The following is a 21,145-nucleotide window of genomic DNA, read 5'->3' on the forward strand; positions in this document are numbered from 1 at the left end:
TTGGCATATTGGTTATTTGGAGCCAAAGGCAATTGAGAAACAGCAGATGCAAGAAGAGCTCTCTGCCCTTGCCCTTTTGGCTTAAAAGCAAGGCATAAATTTTCCATGAGAAAGGTGCCCTCCTGGTATCAGGAAGAAGAGAATATTCTAATCACCAGAGTTAAAGAGTGAATGCCAAGATGAATCTGCACAAATATACCTTACTAAAATAACCCTCTTCTTCCTCTAGATTGCCCACAATTTTACAGTCTTAGGAACTAAAATCCCTTCCCTTGTCAAGTCACTTCTCCTTAATTTATTACTTTTGTTAAAATGGTATATAAGCCCCCACGTCTAACCGCCTCACCGGGAATTTTCTCTCTGTCTTTTTTTTCTGTGAAGCACATTTTGCCATGTAAAAAATAACATTAAATAAAATGTGTATGCTTTCTTCCTGTTAATCCAACTTTTATCAGCCTAATTCACCAATTCCAGCAGAACCTAAGAGAGTATAGTAAAAATTTTTCCTCCCCTACAGTGGTGAAAATGCAGTAAATATTAAAACTGTATAAAATAGCAATAATAATATGTTGGTGGATTAAAAATTGAAAAATTTAATTAAAATTTAAATACACAACAGCCTATAGGAGGAGAGGGGTGTTTAAGGAGCTAAAGCATTCTAAGTTATCTGTATTTTTTGAGAGAAAATTAAGGATGTTGATTATCTTGCAAATTTTGGCTTTTATAAGTTCTGCTACTTAAAATTTCTAGGATACCCACTAACAAAATAAAAATAGAATATACAAAATAAAAATAAAATATAAAATATATTGTGTTTATTGATCATTTTTGCTAATAGTAAGGTTTTAATAATAATTAACCCAGAGAAGTCAAGAAAGTAGAAAAAATGAAACAGAAAATGTGGGATATATAGAAAACACAAAATAAGACAGTAAATGTACAAACAAAAATATGAGTAATTATAATACATGTAAATAAACTACATGCTTATTTAAAGATGACGATATATTCTTTAAATGATATATATGCATCATTTAAGCGATCTCTAAAATGATACATATACATCATTTAAAGACTGTCAGATTTTTTTTATTAAATAGATATTTCATGTGAGCCTTAAAAGATGTTGGTATAGTTATACAAATATCAGACAAAATAAACTTTAAGGCAAATAGCATTAACAGAGATAAAATGTGCCATTTCATAACGATAAAAGTTCAGTTCACTAGGAAGATATAATTCTGAACATGAATCTATCTAGAACATTACATATATGTGTATGTGTATACACATATATAACTCAAAACATATAATTCTACAATAGAAATGCAAACAATAAAATAAATCAATCATCGCAGTGGCATATTTGAATATACTTTTCTCAATAACTGATAAATTTAGCATAGCACAGTCTATGAGGATATATTTGTCCACAGAGGAAGCCTACAGAAATAAAAACAGAAATGAGGAGAGAAATTTGAACGACACAATTAACACACCTAAGATAAGGGACATATAAGGCTACAGAATATATATTGTTTTCAAGGGCCCATGAGCTTATATCAAAATTGACCATATACAAGGTCATAAAGCAAGGTGTAACAAATTTTAAAAGATGGTATCATAAAAACTATATTTTCTGTCCATGGTGCAATTAAGCTAGAAATCAATAATCAAAATACAATATATATATTTGGAAATTAAGAAACACAATTCTAAATAACTCATAAGTTAAAAATAATAATAATAGAAATCAGAAAATATTTAAATCCAAATAATAGTGCATATCCAAACTTGTGAGATTCAGCTAATGTAGAGAGAAATTTATAGCATTTAAATGCTTGTATTAGAGTGAAACATGGCTGCCGATTAATGAGCATATTAGTTTTCTAGTTCTGTAAAACAAATTACCCCAAAGTTAGTGGCTTGAAACAAACAAATATATATATATATATTTTTTTTTTGAGACAGAGTTTCGCTCTTTGTTACCCAGGCTGGAGTGCAATGGCGCAATCTCGGCTCACTGCAACCTCTGCCTCCTGGGTTCAGGCAATTCTCCTGCCTCAGCCTCCTGAGTAGCTGGGATTACAGGCACGCGCCACCGTGCCCAGCTAATTTTTTTGTATTTTTAGTAGAGACGGGGTTTCACCATGTTGACTAGGATGGTCGCGATCTCTTGACCTCGTGATCCACCCGCCTCGGCCTCCCAAAGTGCTGGAATTACAGGCTTGAGCCACTGCGCCCGGCCAAAACAAACAAATATTTACTATCTCTCAGAGAAAGGAGGAAAGATCTAATATTGACACCCTAACGTCACTATTAAAAGAACTAGAGGAGCAAGAACAAACAAATTCAAAAGCTAGCAGAAGACCAAAAATAACTAAGATCAGAGCAGAACTGAAGGAGATAGAGACACAAAAAACCCTTCAAAAAAATCAATGAATCCAGGAGCTGGCTTTTTGAAAAGATCAATAAAATAGATAGACCACTAGCCAGACTGACAAGAAAGAAAAGAGAGAAGAATTAAATAGACACAATAAACAATGATAAAGGGGACATCACTATTGATCCCACAGAAATGCAAATTACCATTAGAGAGTAATATAAATACCTCTATGCAAATAAATTAGAAAATCTAGAAAAAATGGATAAATTTCTAGACACATACACTCTCCCAAGACTAAACCAGAAAGAAGTTTAATTCCTGAATAGATGAACAACAAGGTCTGAAATTGAGGGAGCAATTAATAGCCTACCAACCAAAAAAATTCCAGGACCAGATGGGTTCATGCCAAATTCTACCCGAGGTACAAAGAGGAGCTGGTAACATTCCTTCTGAAACTATTCCAAACAAAACAAAAAGAGGAAATCCTCCCTAACTCATTTTATGAGGCCAACATCATCCTGATACCAAAACCTGGCAGAGACACAACTAAAAAAGAAAATTTCAGGTCAATATCCCTGATGAACATCTATGCGAAAATCCTCAATAGGATACTGGCAAATTGAATCCAACAGCACATGAAAAAGCTTATCCATCACGATCAAGTCAGCTTCATTCCTGGGATGCAAGGCTGATTCAACATATGCATATCTATAAATGTAATTCATCACATAAACAGAACCAAAGACAAAAACCACATGATTATCTCCATAGATGCAGAGAAAGCCTTCAACAAAATTCAACAGCCTTTTATGCTAAAAACTCTCAATAAACTAGGTATCAGTGGAATGTATCTCAAAATAATAAGAGCTATTTATGACAAACCCACAGCCAATATCATACTTAAAGGGCAAAAACTGGAAGCACTCCCTTTGAAACCCGGCACAAGACATGGATGCCTTCTCTCATCACTCCTATTCAACATAGCACTGGAACTTCTGGCCAGGGCCATCATGTAAGAAAAAGAAACAAAGGATATTCAACTAGGAAAAGAAGAAGTCAAATTGTCTCTATTTACAGACAACATGATTGTATATTTAGAAGACCCCATCGTCTCAGCTCAAAATCTCCTTAAGCTGATAAGCAACTTCAGCAAAGTCTCAGGACATGAAATCAGTGTGAAAATCACACACATTCCTATACACCATTAACAGACAGAGAGCCAAATGATAAGTGAACTCCCATTCACAATTACTACAAAGGGAATAAAATACCTAGGAATACAACTAAAAAGGAATGTGAAGGACCCCTTCAAGGAGAACTACAAACCACTGCTCAACGAAATAAGAGAGGACACAAACAAATGGAAAAACATTCCATGCTCATGGTTAGGAAGAATGAATATCATGAAAATGGCCATACTACCCAAAGTAATGTATAGATTCAATGCTACCCTCATCAAGCTACCACTGACTTTCTTCACAGAATTGGAAAAAAACACCTTAAAATTTATATGGAACTGAAAAAGAGTCTGCATAGCCAAAACAATCCTGAGCAAGCAAGCAAACAAACAAACAAACAAAAAACAAAGCTAGAGGTATCATGCTACCTGACATCAAACTATACTACAAGGTTAAAGTAATCAAAACAGCATGGTACTGGTACCAAAACAGAGATACAGATCAATGGAACAGAACAGAGGCCTCAGAAATAATGCCGGACATTTACAACCATCTGATTTTTGAGAAACCTGACAAACATAAGCAATGGGGAAAGGATTCCTTTTTTAATAAATGGTACTGGGAAAACTGGCTAGCCATATGCAAGAAGGTGAAACTGGATCCCTTCCTTACACCTTATACAAAATTTAACTCAAAATGGATTAAATATTTAAACATAAGACCTAAAACCATAAAAACCCTAAAAGAAAACCTAGGCAATACCATTCAGGACAAAGGCATGGGCAAGGACTTCATGACTAAAACACCAAAAACAATGGCAACAAAAGCCAGAATTGACAAATGGGATCTAATTAAACTAAAGAGTTTCTGCACAGCAAAATAAACTATCATTAGAGTGAACAAGCAACCCACAGAATGGGAGAAAATTTTTACAATCTACTCATCTGACAAAGGGATAATATCCAGAATCTAAAAAGAACTTAAACAAATCTACAAGAAAAAAACAAACAGCCCCATCAAAAAGTGGGAGAAGAATATGAACAGATACTTTTCCAAAGAAGACATATATAAGGCCAACAAACATATGAAAAAATGCTCATCATCACTGGTCATTAGAGAAATGCAAATCAAAACCACTTTGAGATATCATCTCATGCTATAGAATGGCAATCATTAAAAAATCTGGAGACAACAGATGCTAGAGAGGAGGTGGAGAAATAGGAGCGCTCTTGCACAGTTGGTAAGAGTGAAGATTAGTTCAACCATTGTGGAAGACAGTGTGGCAATTTCTCAAGGATCTAGAAATAGAAATCCCATTTGACCCAGCAATCTCATTACTGGGTATATACCCAAATAACTATAAATCGTTCTACTATAAAGACACATGCGCATATAGGTTCACTGCAGCCCTGTGTACAATAGCAAGGACCTGGAACCAACCCAAATGGCCATCAATGATAGACTGGACAGAGAAAATGTGGTACATACACACCATGGAATACTACACAGCCATAAAAAATGATGACTTTGTGTCCTTTGTAGGGACTTGGATGAATCTGGAAACCATCACTCTCAGCAAACTGACACAAGAACAGAAAATCAAACACATGTTCTCACTCATAGGTGGGTGTCAAACAATGAGAATACGTGGACTCAGGGAGAGGAGCATCACATACTGGGGGCAGTTGGCGGGGGCAGGTAGGGGAGAGACAGCTGAGGGTAGGGAGGAATAACATGGGGAGAAATGCCAGATATAGTATGCACCTAAAGTCAAATAAAATAAAATAAAAAGAAAAGTATAACCTACTAAAACTGAGTTAAATGGAAAATCTAGGGCTGGGCATGGTGGTTCATGCCTATATTTCCAGCATTTTGGGTCGCTAAGACAGGAGGCTCACTTGAAGTCAGGAGTTCGAGACCAGCCAAGCTAACACGGTGAAAGTCCATCTCTACTAAAAATGCAAAAAAATTAGCCAGGCATGGTGGTGTGTGCTTGTAATCCAAGCTACTCTAGAGGCTGAGGCAGGAGAACTGCTTGAGCCAGGGAGGCAGAGGTTGCAGAGCATCCAGATGGTGCCACTGGACTCTAGCCAAGACTCCATCTCAAAAGAAAAGAAATAGAAAAACTGAGTAATCGTATACCAATTTTAAAATTTAACTCAGTAGTTTAAGATCTCCTCACAAAGAGAACAACAAACTAAGATGATTTTACAGGTACACTCTACCAAATATACTCACAAATAGTTCCAGTTTTACACAAACTATTTCAGATTATAGAAAATGAAAAAAATGCATCATTTTATAAAGCAAAAATCACTTTGATGTAAAATCTGAAAATGCCACTGAAAAATAGGAAAATTACATGTCAAACACACTTGTTAACAAAGATGTGAACATTCCTTTAGATATTAGCAAACCAAATAAAAAATAAATGCCTATAAACCAGGAACAAACGAAGTATTCCCAGCAGCACTGTTAATAAATAGTGGACCCAAATGTCTATCTGGAGTAAAATGGATACTCAAAATTATGGTATATTAATATAACAATATGTGTAGCTTTGAAAGTCAATAAATTTCAGCTACAAGCAATAAAATGGATGAAGCACTGGAATATAATCCAGAACAAAAAGAAGTCATGGGAAGAAATGTAGTGAAATCCCACATGGATAAAGGTAAAAATACACAAAATGATTAAGCATATGTGATAAAGCTGTAAATGAAAGCAAAATATAAAATCTAGTATGGAGCTTTCTCAAAGGGAAAAGAAGGCTATAGGATCAGGGAATGACACATAAGAAATTTCAGAGATAATAATGTTCTTTATATTTTATACATACTTTAATAACATTCTTCTCTATGTACTCAATATTGAATTTTAAAAACTCAAAATAAAGAATAAATGATGGCTCCAAGCTTGTTCACGGTATGGGAAGTATGAATGTGATTCACTGTTCAATAACAACAGATGAGAATTTTTTATCCAAACTCTCCTGGATGTTTATATTTAAAAGAAATCCTGGGCTATGTGCCAAATAGATTCCTTTCATAATGCTGATTATCTAACCACATATTAAAACAGTCATTACATTTACTATGCAATTTTAGTAAGTATGTTTCAATTGTAATATCTCCCGTCTATGAGTAAGAAAAGAAAAACAAACGCAAAACTTGAAAGCTATTCAGGCTTTGCCACGGTTGATTATAATACCAAAAACTATCCAGTGATGTTGGAATCTACCCAATCTAAATAGCATGAACAAAAAAAAATTTATTTTGCTTAAATGAACTTCAACTCTGCTTGTGTAATCTTTTTAAAATTATTGTTCCAATTTGTCATCCTTAACTATCATAACCACACAATTTTTAGACCTTCCTACCAAATAACTATTTGGTTGATTGGAACTGGGGGAGATGGGGTGGAAGTCAGTGGTTGCATAGAAAGAGCACCATGTTTGATGGGCCAAAAGAAGTATTCAAATATAGTTCCTGGCATCATAGCTTTAGACAACAGTGAACCCAGGAGTATATATCCCATATACTGCCAGGGAGAAACACTGCTAAGAAAGAGCAGTTCTGTTTATTCTAGTCACTGATAAAACCCTGTTCTTCTAGTTCCAACTCTTAAATTGCTTTGAGAGTTTCAAGTAACTAAAGCAAATCCACAACTATAAATAATATCAAGGCATATTTTAGATCTATTATTTTTAAAGCATTCCAACCCATGTCTTCACAAGCAGTGTAATCTTCCTTTACAAATTAGTTGTTACTTAAATTGCATAAAATAATACCTGGTTTACATTTTAAACTACACTAAATTAACCAGTAGACAAGCTATGCTATCAAATATTTTATTCTTGGAGCATTTCTAAACTACAAGATATAGTCATGGTTAGCCTGGGGACAAAATACCAAGTTAAAGTTAGATCATACAATTTATCGAGAAGCCGGATATACCCGGGACTCAGGTAATTAATTGTAAGTGAAGAGCTCTGGATTTTCTTTACTCTGGATCATGCAAACATATCATGCAAAGAGTAGTTTGATTTAATAGCAACATGTTTAAAATGCCCAAGAGATGAATCTTTCATAAAATAACACTGAAAAGACAACATGATATGTACAACTGAAATAGATATCAAAGACCAGGTATTGGGACAGTTGGTTCTCAGTCACTAACTAGCAGTGACCTATTTGAGCCTTATAATTAAAAACTGGGGGGACCAAATTTAGAGTTTCATGGACCAGGAGTGGAGGGAAGTGGAGGAGGGAAGGGAGTGATTACTTCCTATGAAAAAAACCACACACTCACAGAGACAGAGAGGAATATTTATAATTGTAGAATATTAACTATGTGAGGCAAAAAGCACCGGCTAAAAATCCAGAAGAGAATGCAGCTCAAGCAGAGAGAATGCTTTTAAAGAATTTTGTTTTAGATACTCCTAGGAAAACTGGAAATTAATATCTACTTATTTATTAAACAGTAACTAGCAAGAATTTTGCTTGCAGTGCACAGAGGGTTTTATGTATGCATTTCAACACATCTCTACTATAGAATACTTTTATAAGTAAAACCATTCAAAGATATGTTCACAGGAGTTATAGTCTTACTTATCTACCTCTAAACATTATTAGTTTGTAGTAAAGTGCCCAAAGGAGCCTAAGCATGTTAGAATTTTCCAATCATAGATATGTGTATGTCCATAAACACAAGCATGTGTCACAAAATTCAAAAGTATGTTTTCACATATTGCAAACCAAAATTCATTGTATGTTTTCAGTTAGAATTGATTGATGTCCATACTAGATATGAGCAATGAACTTGCTTCATAGGTGACCATAGGCTCCAAGAAGAAATAAGCTGGGGAAAACAGATCTGAGATTTGCTGCTGAGTGTTGGACAGCAAAATGATCATATTCAAATAAACACACCAAAAAGGATTTGCTCTGTCTGATTTGAATTGTAATATCTTCCTTTGTTCTAAAATTAAATTTAATCCTGAAACATTTATTCAATCCTAAAATTGCAAGTATCAAAATCAAATCTAATAAAGGCATGAAATTTCTGGGGTAAGAGCTCAAAGCGTATAATACTGAGAGTAACCAGTTCCAACACACAACCACTGTTGTAGTTCCACATTCCACCTGACACACTCTATACAAGCAATTATGGATGTCGTCATTGTCCTAAGTGATTGAACTAGTCCAACTTGAAGCACTGGTTTGCAGAGTACCTTTACATCATTGTGGTCTATTCACCAAAATTCTATGGGTTCTTCTTTGATACTATCTTTTTCAACCCATGTGCATTCATGCTTCCCAGATATTCTACCGTCCTCTTTTCTTATTGTTAATGACAATGTGAAAACTGGCACCTGTTTAGTGGCAGTCTTGGCTGTCCTTCAAGCTAGCACAGCACTGTTGAACAAAACTTTGCCAGCATTCCACCTCCTTTCCAGAATCACCATTCATCCAGTGATGGCTGCCTTCTAACATCCGGTTCCCCCAAATCCTTTAGGCTGAATATGATGGCTTGATATTGACAAACGCCTTCCCTCAGTCTGGTGCAAGCTACTGCCATCTGTTGCCAGCCAAAGCTTTTTAAATGGCCTCCTGGCCACCCACCATGCTACCCTCTCATCCACTGCCTACACTGCAGCCACTGTGACCTTTCTGAAGTGAATATCTGATGAAGTTGCTCATTTACTTGAAATCCTAGTGGTGTCCTATTACTGTTATAATAAAGCCCAAGTTCCTAATATGCATCACAAAGCCCTCAATAGCGTGGATCCTGCCCACCCTCCTCTCTCCTCTCTAAGCACCAGTCACACAAAATTCTTTCCTGTTCCTTGGATGGTCCATGCCCTGTCTTATTCCTGGCCCTCGCATATCCTATTCCTCCTGCCAGAAACACTTTTTCTCCTTCCTGCGCATTTACATGCCAAGAAATGATTATTCTGAGACGGAATAACAGACTTGCATTGATAATGATCATTCTTCCACATTACATATGTTTGGCCCTCTGTATTGTCAGGACCCTATAACTACAATGGCACATTTTGCAAACTAAAGTTCTGAAGAATAGGATTGCATTTTGGACAACAGGACTGTCTCAGAACATCTTGGCTTTACATAAGTCTCATTTTGTGGCAGCAGACATTCAGAAACATGGCCTTCCCTGATCAGGGACAATGGATATAGTGTGATTCCAAAAGGGACAGAGGACAGCAGCTGCTGTAGAATCATGTTATGCAGTGGGCTTGACATTTAGTCCAGTTAGGTGGAGCGGGATGCTTTACTAAGGATTAAACTTGTGGGATTTTCTTATGCCTGCCCAATGAAGAGTTGCCAAAACTAAATAAAAACATAACACGGGAACCCAGAAGGGATAATGAGGGGGAAATACCAGATATAGGTGATGAGAGGATGAAGGCAGCAAACCACCTTGCCATGTATGTACCTATGAAAATATCCTGCATGATCTGCACATGTACCCCAGAACTTAAAATACAATAAAAAAGAGACTGGAAAAAAAACACAAAAAAACCTAACACATGTGAAAGGTGCACATGTGAGCATGTGCGCACACACAAACACACACACACACACACACCTGTTTATTCTCCTTAGGATACAAATGATCTTTGAGGTTCCTAAAGGCTGCTCTCTCCTCTGAAGGAGGGAGAAAGTTAGAGCTCTCATGGCCCTTACCTACCTTAGGAGCTAGCCTTACAGTTAGAGAACAGAGCATAATCAGGCCCTTCATCAGGGTTAAATAGGAAATGCCTACCCTATAAGGAAGAACAGGACAAGGGGGTTCCAGATTCAGAATGAATGAACATGAACATGTAACCAAATTTAGACCTAACACTCCTGGGGCAAGTAGTCTGGGTTGTGGTGGAATTTGAGTACTAAGGAACATGTCCTGGAACCCCAAGCGAGATCAACAATGCCTAGCATCAGCTGCTCGTGTTACAGGAAAGGGGTCCTGATCCAGACCCCAAGAGAGGGTTCTTGAATCTTGTGCAAGTAAAAATTCATGGTGAATTCACAGTGCAAAGTGAAAGCAAGATTAAGAAAGTTAAGGAATAAAAGAACGTCTATGTTCTCCATAGAGTAGCCCTCAGGGCTGCTGGTTGCCATTTTTATGGCTATTTCTTGATGATATGCTACACAAGGGGTAGATTATTTATTCCTCCCCTTTTTAGTCCATGAGAGTAACTTCCTGACATTGCCATGGCATTTGTAAACTGTCATGGTGCTGGTGGGAGTGTAGCAGTGAGGACGACCGGAGGTCACGCTCATCACCATCTTCATTTTGGTGGGTTTGGGCCAGCTCCTTTACTGCAACCTGTTTTATTAGCAAGGTGTTTATAACTTGTATTTTGTGCTGACCTCTTATCTTATCCTGTAACTCAGAATGCCTTAACCATCTGGGAATGCAGCCCAGTAGGTTTCAGCCTCATTTTACCTAGCTCCTGTTTAAGATGGAGCTGCTTTGGTTCACGTACCTCTGACACTGGAATGCCTAGGACCCAGTTGTCAACAGAGAAGCACAGTGGCCTGAGAGCCAATGAGGCAATGTCCACAGCAGGCTGATAGCCATTCCTCACCTGCATGCGGGTAGAGGATAGCAGGCTCCTGGCAGCCACCTCAGGCTTTCTGGCCCTTATCCCAGCCCTAATTTTAAATCTATTTCTTAACTATTCAGGTAATTATGGGGAAAAGTGGTTAACTGGCAGCTTGTGAAAACCTGTTTCTGGTTTACTCAAAATCATACAATGAGTAACAGGCAGAGGCTAGAACAGAAAATGTGACAGACAGTAAAGACCAGTGGTACACCATGCCGTCAAAAACAGAAAAAGGGGCGAGAAAAGAAAGGCCCACTCCTTGGCCCATGATAGTCAAGGGCTGTTCCCTACGATGTTATTATCAGAGTCTCTGGTTCTCACTGGAGCTACTGGAAGTGATGCCAAATTAAGTCTGCATAAAGCCTCAGTGAGGCTAAAACAGTTTCTGGGCAGAAGAATGTGACACAGAACCAGGGAAATATGACTAGACCTCATTATCTTGGTGCCTTTGATAACACACTGGAGAGCAGAGTGAGGTTTTGAATGGGCTGAAATCTTCCATAAATGGAGTCTAAATGCAGGCTACATAACATCCAAAAACTCCTCAGAGAAATTCCTATTATGTACACGAAAGGGGGAATGCAGTAAGTCCCATTTGGCTGGTCAGGGAGCATTCTGTGCTCTGTGAAACTTGGCAGTTTCCGTGCTGAGTGCCAACTGCATGTTCCTACTAGACCAAGGCCCTAAACACAGACGGGCAAGTGTATTGGAAAATGAGCTAAATGGAGCAGTCAGGGCTGGGCAATTCTTTGTCTCTAGAACATCAAAACCACAAGGCAAGATTTTAATGAGAGTATCATTTTTGTAAAGTCCCTAACTAGTTATGAGCCAGTATGTTGATGAATATTACTCAGAGTTGCTATGGCAAAACAGACTGATCTTACCTCCTTCCATGAATGCCCACCGATACACAGCTAAAACCAAAAGTTAGCTGAGATGCATCACTAGTGACTCTCACTCTGTGAGACTGACACTCTCAGGGAAACCTCTGAATTTTAAAATAAGTATACAGTGAAATTAACCATATTAGGAAATAAAGGCACACGGGTGAGGTAACTCAGCTCAAATGTCACCTGCTCAGAGAGGCCTCCCCTGAAGAGCTGAAAGTTCCACACTCCCTTCTTCATTCGTTAGTAACCTCTAGTTGCTCTTTCACCCATTAACTGTGATAACTTTCAAATGGTAATTGGTGGGTATTTATCCATCCTCAATGTTTGAATTTAAACTCCTAGAGACAGGAACTCTGCATGCTTCATTATCCTCTTCCTAACGTCTACATAGAGGCTGGTACAGAGTAAGCCCTCAGTGCTCTTTGACTGACTGCCTTTCCAAGGACCAAAAACAAAGAGTGCAGTTATCTGTAACTGAAGACTGTGGAGTCCAGAAAAACCAGCATGCACATCCGTAGATCAAAAACATCACGCACTGCAATGAGAAGTCTCTTTTACTGTAGACGTCATATTAGTTAAGTCCATGCCTGGAGGCAACATGGTGTGAAGCAACACCACCCCAAGGGTGGTCCGCGAACCAGCAGCATCAGCGCCACTTGGCTGTGTGCTGGAAATGCCATGCCCAGGCCCCACGGTGGACCCACTGAGTCAGAATGTCTGGGGGTGAAGTCTAAGAATATGTGGCTTAATTAAGTTCTCCTGGTGATTCTTAAGAACCCTAACGTTTTGAGAACCACTGATTTAGAAACAAGTATTAGATTACCATGAACTGTGCTGCTGATCTTAACTGAGTGACTGTTATTCAGAAATAAAGGTGAAAATAAAAAGGAAATGTCATAAAGACTAGATTTTGCCAGGGAAAACTAACATGTTTTTGGTGGCATTTAGATTTTTTAAGTCAAGAAGGAGAATAAATTATATGCAAAATAGTCTACATAAATAAACTCGGGACAGTCAGAATGTCCCCCCACAACTTCACCAGGGCCTCCCAGACCCACCTGAAAACCAGCAGCAGGCCAGGCCCCTGGTATACAGAACTCTCACTTTACCTGTTTCCCTCTCCCTACCTGGGGCAACACCATCTGTGGCTCTTTCTAAGAATCGGGCGCAGTGGCTCACGCCTGTAATCCCAACACTTTGGGAGGTCGAGATGGGTGGATCACAAGGTCAAGAGATCAAGACCACCCTGGTCAACATGGTGAAACCCCATCTCTACTAAAATATAAAAATTAGCTGGGTGTGGTGGCGCACCCCTGTAGTCCTACTTATTCAGGAGGCTGAGGCAGGAGAATTGCTTGAACCAGGGAAGCAGAGGTTGCAGTGAGCTGAGATCATGCCACTGCCCTCCAGCCTGGCAACAGAGCAAGACTCTGTCTCAAAAATAAAAAGAGAAGAAGAAAGAAGAAGAAGAATCATCACTGCAACAGATGACAGGCCAGGACAACTCAGCAAGAACAGCCCCTCGCCCCACCCCAGGGATGAGAGGGGAGCCATGCCATACCGTGATTCAGATGCCTGACGCAGTCATTTAGGAGGGCACTAAACCTCTTCTGGTCGGCAGCCTCATGGAAGCAGAAGTAGCCATGTCTGAGAAAGGGTTGCCACAGGTACACTGGGAATTCCTTGGGCAGGACCACGAAGGGCTGAGTGTTCTCCTTCTCACTGGAGGCTAAAGAAATATTGAAAACACAAATACCTTTTAAAACATGTATCTTTTATTTCAAACATGTGTTTCAGGGCATGAGGGTAACTATCTGGGGCAGCCTATGGAATGGAAAGTTGGTGAGATATTTTCACAGGGCAGGAAAACTGGGAGCACCGGCTCTTCTAGCATCCCTCCACTAGCATCCCCTGTCCCAGAGCCCCAGCTGCCTGACCTCCTACCTAACACCACAGGGACAGTGAGGCCAAAAGGCACACAATCTTTCTTTTCTTTTTTTGAGACAAAGTCTCTCTGTCACCCAGGTGGAGTGCAGTGACACAATCTTGGCTCACTGCAACCTCCACCTCCCAGATTCGAATGATTCTCCTGCCTCAGCCTCCCACCCAGGTAGCGGGGATTACAAGCGCACACCACCACCGGATGTGGTGGCGCATGCCTATAATCCCAGCTACTCAGGAGGCTGAAGCGGACAGATCACTGAGGTCAGGAGTTCAAGACCAGCCTGGCCAACAAGGTGAAACACTGTCATTTTAGAGACTGGAACTCATTTAACCAAGTGCAATATCACATAATAGGAATGTAATGCATGAAAAGGAGGAAGGTTTACGTAGGGGTTCTGAAAAGTAGCAGTTTTGAAATGAGCTCCTTAGAATTGATTGAGGGAAGGGGTAAAAGTCCCATTGTGTAGGTCTTTAAAAAAAATTTCCTAGGCCAACATAGCACATTTTTTAACTCAACAGACTGAAGTTGAACATCTGCTGTGTTCCATGACTGTGCTGTGGGCTAAGGATACAAAGCTATGGAAGATGCAGTCTGTGTCTCCAGGCGCTCAGTGTGTAGCAGTGGTTCTGCTTCCTGGGGAGGCAAACTGCACAGGAACTAATCTCATTCTCAGGGAAAGGTAAGGAAGAGGGGCTCTCTAAGAGGCCATTGAAAGCACTGGGAATACCGGGAAATGAATCATAACCATAAGGGAGGTTACAGAACTGACTCAGTTACTGGCAAATTAATAAATCAGGATTGGCTTATATGAAGAATAAATTTCTGGGGATATATGGGAGCCCTGTTCCCATATATCTGGAATCTGAAGGTAACAGAGCAAAAGGCACTGTGAGCACAAGCTCTGACCCGCCAGGACCTAGCACAGTACTGGGAATGAATCAACATGAAAATGAGCAAATGAATGAGTGAATGAATGCTAGAGAGACACCTGTAGTTGTAACACAATATCTATTTCCCTTTCTGGGGAGAATAAAGGCCCTGATTTTCAGGTGGGCAAGTGACTGCATAAAATAAGACTACATTTCCAGCCTCCCTTGCAGCTTGGTGAACCCACAGCTACTAAGTTCTGTCCAATAAGATGTCAGCTGAAGTGGCATATGAAAATTCCTGAAGGAATTGCCAAAGAAAGTGACTGTATCCTCCTCCTTTCCTTTCCTCCTCCCTGCTATCTGAAGTGAGAGTGCTATGTAGGGGCTCAGCAGTCACCCTGGACTCTGCCAATAATGGCCACAACCTAGAAATAAAGGGAGAGAAAGCGAGGAAGAACCTGAGCCTCTGATAAATTCAGTCCACACCAGCCCTGGACTAATATCCAAATACCTTTAGTGAGATAATAAAACTGTGAGTTTTTTATTGTATGCAGTGAACCAGATTCTAACCAATAAAATGCCACATAAATGAATTACTTTAGCAAAACATAGGGGTATTTTTTTCTGTATCAACTCAGCTGAACACTCTGTAAACAATACACTTATTGGCCAGGCATGGTGGCCCATGCCTATAATCCCAGCACTTCCAGAGGCCAAGGCAGGAGGGTCACTTGAGCTCAGGAGTTGAAGACCAGCTTGGGAAACAGAGTGAGACCCTCATCTCTGCAGTTCTTTTTTTTTGTCCCCTCTGGGCATAGTGGCATGTAACTGTGGTCCCAGCTACTGAAGAGGCTGAGGTGGGAAGATTACTTGAGCCCAGGAGGTTGAGGCTACAGTTAGCCATGATTGCACCACTGCACTCCAGCCTGGACAACAGCGTGAGACTCTGTCTCAAAAAAAAAAAAAGGAATGCACTTATTCATAAGCCTCTAATGCTTTTTCTCAAGCAAGGTTAATTCCTCCCAACTTTATGATGCCTTTATTCTTTCCACAGAAATATCACAGTCAGTCTTCCTGACTGACATAGTTTTATCAAATGATCCCCCTTGCCCTCTCCAAGAATGTCACAATTTTGTACAACAAACCAAAAGCAACACTGACTCTTTGCATTTAAAAGCCTCGACAAGCCCATAAAATTCATTCCTACTGGCCTCTAGTTATCTCTCACTTAACCTTTTACGACAGTTTTCCAGATGCCATCAGTGAATTTTTTCCAAGTTGAGTTATAAGAATATCACAAACGATCTACTGTAGAATATTCTATTTTAAAAGTCAGAAGGCCACACCACACAATTTAAACAGTCATTGAAATTCCCCATCTAAAGCCTTGGCCAACTGGCATTAATCACACAGGACTTGTGTTTTTTAGTCCTTTTCATTCCTTACAATATGATTTCAGCAATATATCAATAAATATATTGTCTCTTCTGACTGATTTCATTGGAAAGTTTTCGAGAGATTTGGATGAGTCAACATATTGGTATTCCCATTTCTAGCTGCAGCTCCACCATCAAGGACATATAAGTAGATATTAAAAGAAAATATAATAATATGCATAGTACACATAAAGTGTTGTTTTAGCATGAATTACTTAGTAATAATTTGTTTTGGTTTATGGTTCATGTGCCAATCCTGTAATTGTGTTATTAAAAACACTGTGCTAAGCAGTCAGCACCGAAATGACAATTAATAAAACGATTATGTTTTTCTCCATAAATTCTAATGGAATTATTATGCTCATGAATAAGAACCAGGGATCTCTTCAAGGACCAAGTAATTACTGTGTAGTATGATTTACACAAAGCCAGATGGAGTTATTACATTATCCACACTTCATGAATCTCTGTGAATTGCCCTATTTGGTCTATATATTATCCATCATTTCTCCACATGAAAAAAGTAGAATGAATGAGAATCAAAGCAGGGTAGGGCTAGAAAGACCCTTCTATGTTTTTAAGTTCAAAGCCCTGTTTTTGAGTTAGAGAAACAGAAACCAGAACTGTTCAGCAGCCAGCTAAGCTAAAGCATTTGGTAAGTAGCACAGCCAGAACTAGATAAAAATCCAATTTCCCAAACTCTTTTCATGGCAGCATCCCAGCTTTATTCATACATATGCAAATTAATGCATTTTTTTTTAACACAGTAGCTATGAGTTACTGTAACACTTATTAAAAGTTGTGTATTTAGGGTACTTTGCTGCATATCATCCCAAAATTAGAAAAATCATATTCCCTGATAGGTCCAGGCTTGCTTACTAAAAGATGGGACTGTACATTTCAGGGACTGGGCCCTACCTGTTTATTTCTGCTGCCTTGTGGGGTACTATAAAAGCCGGCAATATATTCTAAAAGCTTCAAGATACCTGGCTGACAGCACACTTTCCACGTGCTAGAAACACAGAGACTGACTATGTATTATTGAATGGAATTAGAAATCACAGAAGTGGTAAAAAGTTTTCCTAAACTAGAAAAATCACATCTTCCATTTTTCTATGGGACATGGGTGTCTAGCCTAGGGTTTCTCAACCTTGGTAGTACTGATCCTTTATGCCAGATACTTCTTCATTGTTAGGGTCTGACCTGTGCATGCTCAGATGTTTTGCAGCATCCCTGGCCTCCATTCACTAAATGCCACAGCACCCCCCTTCCAATTGTGACAAACAAAACCGTCTCCAGATGCTGCCAAATGTCCCTGGAGGGAAATCCCTCTCCTTCACTGATAAACATGACTCCAGCTAAACAAAGCAGCTTGGTCATTTTGCCTTGGAAAAGAATGATCAGCAACTCACCAAGAGGGTCTGGGAAATGCCTATCAGATAACAGATTATATTCATCTTCTGAGGTTAGCACCTTGCCACCGGCTGGAAGGATTCGGCTTTTAGGAGCAGCTCCTCTCTGATAGGCCTGGGGAAGAAAAAGCATACAGGAATGATATTTTTTCCCCGTTTGATTTTTGGAAAATATCAGGGTTATAAAAAATACACAGACTCAGATACCCCCAGAGATAGCAATCCCCATACTACGTTACTGAGTTACAGTTATTTATTCAAAAAATATTTTAATACTTTTGTGTGACAGTCACAACATGGTAAATCAGAGTCCCTAATCTCAGGGAGGAGAGTCACTGTAGATATGTTCTTGAATGTGGAAAACATAATCTCAGTAACTTCCAGAAAATCCGTATCACATTTACCATTTCAGATGCTAACACCTGAGTCATTCTGATAATAACCACAAAGGTAACGATCACACGAACACTGCACAGAGTGCTTGGTGGCTGATGTGGGCCACATATGATGACTAATGAGTCTCTGTAACACACAGCTGCAATGATGGTTACCATGGATTTTCATCAAAACATTAAAATGTTGGCATGATAAAATACGCTACTACTTTTCCCTCAGATGTGAAACTGTTTTGCAGTAAAATGGTTGGGATGGAAGCACAGCATTGTGACATCAGAACAAATTCTGCCCAGCAGACAAGAAGCTCTGCTATTTGAGACACAGAAAAGAGGCATTAGGAGTTGCTAAAGCAGTTTGGTAAGCAGATATGCCCACAAGGACATAGAGATAAGACAAAATTTAAGTATGTGCATCTGATGGGAGGGCTTAAGCCAAGACAAAATTTTGATACTAGTAACCTAAAGGCTAGTTGAGAATTGAAACCAAGAAATTTTGAGACCCAAAATCTAGAATATACTCTTGGAGATAACTAAACAATGTTGATCTGAGCAACATAGTCAGAGTAACGATAACACATTCTGCAGCAATAAGCTAGTGAAGACATCCAAACAAAACAAACTCTCAGGTATCTAAAAGACTTGTCTTTGTACTTGTAACAACCACTAATCAACTGCTTAAGCATGTCAGGGAACAAGACTATAAGAGAGAAGAATCTAAACTTGTATGATATTAAGAAGACTGAGAAGCAATTTGATTTAGACTGGATGGAAATGTGAATTGTATTATTAGTTATAACAGGCCCCAGTATTGACTTTTGTAAGCATTACACCATTTAATCCTTAAAACAGTACTACACATTAGATGTTATCTCCATTTTTCAATTGGGAAACATGAAGCTCAAAGAGACCGAATAATCTGTCCGTGGCCCAGCAGTGAGTAGGTGACACATCCAGGACTCATACTCACGTCTGTCCAGCCCCAGTGCATACAAAATAGAAACCGGTTATCAAGTGAGAATGTTTCACTGTTCCTGTTTAATTGCCAGCCAACACTGGACTCTAAATAAAATAATAGACAACTTACAGGTACTTAATGCTTAACTCTTAGATAAAATTTTACAAATTTCTATAAATTTAAAAAACAAGACATTATTAAAACTTTGAGAAATTATGACAAACTAATTCAGTCACCATATCTTAACAATCCGAACAGGTTCAGTGAAACACTATGAACAAAGAAAAAACAGTGCAATGTGTAAACTGCAAGCTGAGAGAGCAAGAGTTTGATTCAAAATGAAAATGAAATTTCAGTTAGTGCTGTATGCAGTGAAAAACTTCAATAAATCCAAGAACAAGATCTAGGGCTGTGTCCTCCCAGTGAGTTAGTAGTAATCTTACCAACGACTGCTCCACACTGGGCTCCACCTTTACCACAGGCCCAGCCATATGCTAATCGCTTCAGTACATTCCTTCACTTATTCCTCTCAACACCATGGCAAAGAAATCACACTCACCATTTTACAGATGAGAAAACAGAGGCTCAAATTTATAACTTGGGCAAGGGGGCATATCTAGTAAGCGATAAAGGTATGAGTCAAAGCCCATAGCATGAACCATATTACGCTACACTGTCCCTCCTCAGGATCCTCCGAAAGGACACGCTAACGGGCCATACAAAACATACGGTGAGTTGTTATTATCATCATTATTTGTAGTGTATTGATACTTTGTTGCTAAGTACAAATTAAATGTTGAAAAAATCCTAATATTGATGAGCAGAGAAAATATTAGCTTAATAAATATTTAAAAGAGTAAGTCTACCCAAGAGAGCACTTGAGCCTTGCCTGGTAGCCTGTGAAATAAGTTTGTAGTATATTTTGTTTCTATTTTCCATCAGAAATGGGAAGGAAACAGATTGGTCTGTCAGTCTGAAGCCTCTTCCTAATGGTTTAGCATCAGAAGTAGTCCTCAAAGTGCTCTGTGAAGGTTGTCTTGACTATTCTTTTTTTTCTTCTTTTTTTTGTTTTTTTTTTTTTTTGAGACGGAGTCTCACTCTGTCACCCAGGCTGGAGTTTAGTGGCGTGATCTCGGCTCACTGCAACCTCTACCTCCCGGGTTCAGGTGATTCTCCTGCCTCACCCTCCCAAGTATCTGGGACTACAGGAGCACACCAGCATGCTCAGCTAACTTTTGTATTTTGAGTAGAGATGGGGTTTCACCATGTTGGCCAGGCCAGTCTTGAACTCCTGACCTCAAGTGATCCGCCTGCCTTGGCCTCCCAAAGTGCTGGGATCACAGGCATGAGCCACTGTGCCCAGCACTCTGGACTACTCTTGAGCTTAGAGGCCAGAGAGCATAGTTTTAAATCTGTTACTATTCTTCACTGATAAATAGTAACTGTTCATTTCAAAAGGAGCTTGAGGGTCTATGTAGACTAAAAAATGTGTACAATATGAGATCTGGAAGGATACTGGGATCATTTGACCTAACTGTCTGGCTTAATTGAGGCCTGGAGACAAGAAGTCACTTATCAGTGAGTTCACTTCTAGTTAATGGCACAACTTAACCTACTCTTTGCTTTGCCAAATTCGCTGCCTGATATACCACACTACCTCCCTACATAAGGAAAGAAATGGGAACCAATAACAACTGAAGTCCTCCCAGGTGCTGGATGCTTTACTCACATTATCTCATTTTCTCCACATTTTACAGACAAGAAAAATAATGAGATAACCAGAAAAAAAGTTAAATGAAAAAAAACCTCCATGGGAATAAAGTATGTGAGGTGTTCTGAATTCCTAGGAACCCGGGCAAACCCAGGAAGATTCAAATTTAACAACAACCTACAAAATAACTCCCCAGCCACCTGTCATGCACAGGGCTTCAGAGTGGGAAGACAGGGATGCAGAGCAGAGCTGGGGAGACATCAGGACAGTGGCTGAGAAAGACCTCGAGGCTGAATTATCATAGGAAAGGCTCGTATGCCAAATACTGGTCCTTCTAT

The 21,145-nt window shown here is 39.2% G+C and overlaps 1 protein-coding gene across 2 annotated transcripts in view; it reads right to left on the reverse strand.

Moving 5' to 3' along the window:
- NIBAN1 (niban apoptosis regulator 1) overlaps positions 1-21,145 on the reverse strand; it is a 153,077-nt gene that overhangs the window by 59,395 nt on the left and 72,537 nt on the right. The window contains exons 1-3 of one of the 2 annotated variants that reach the window (XM_035279524.3): positions 18,151-18,315; positions 17,747-17,861; positions 13,646-13,813 (exon numbers count right to left, since the gene is read on the reverse strand). In XM_035279524.3, coding sequence (XP_035135415.3) covers positions 13,646-13,813; positions 17,747-17,861; positions 18,151-18,300 — 433 coding nt within the window. In that variant the 5' untranslated portion in view covers positions 18,301-18,315. Of the gene's footprint in view, positions 1-13,645; positions 13,814-17,746; positions 17,862-18,150; positions 18,316-21,145 lie in introns of those variants that run through there. The other variant, XM_035279523.3, reaches the window with a different exon arrangement.

This window comes from Callithrix jacchus, chromosome 18 (genome assembly GCF_049354715.1).
Source record: "Callithrix jacchus isolate 240 chromosome 18, calJac240_pri, whole genome shotgun sequence".
NCBI classification, from domain to species: Eukaryota; Metazoa; Chordata; class Mammalia; order Primates; family Cebidae; genus Callithrix; species Callithrix jacchus.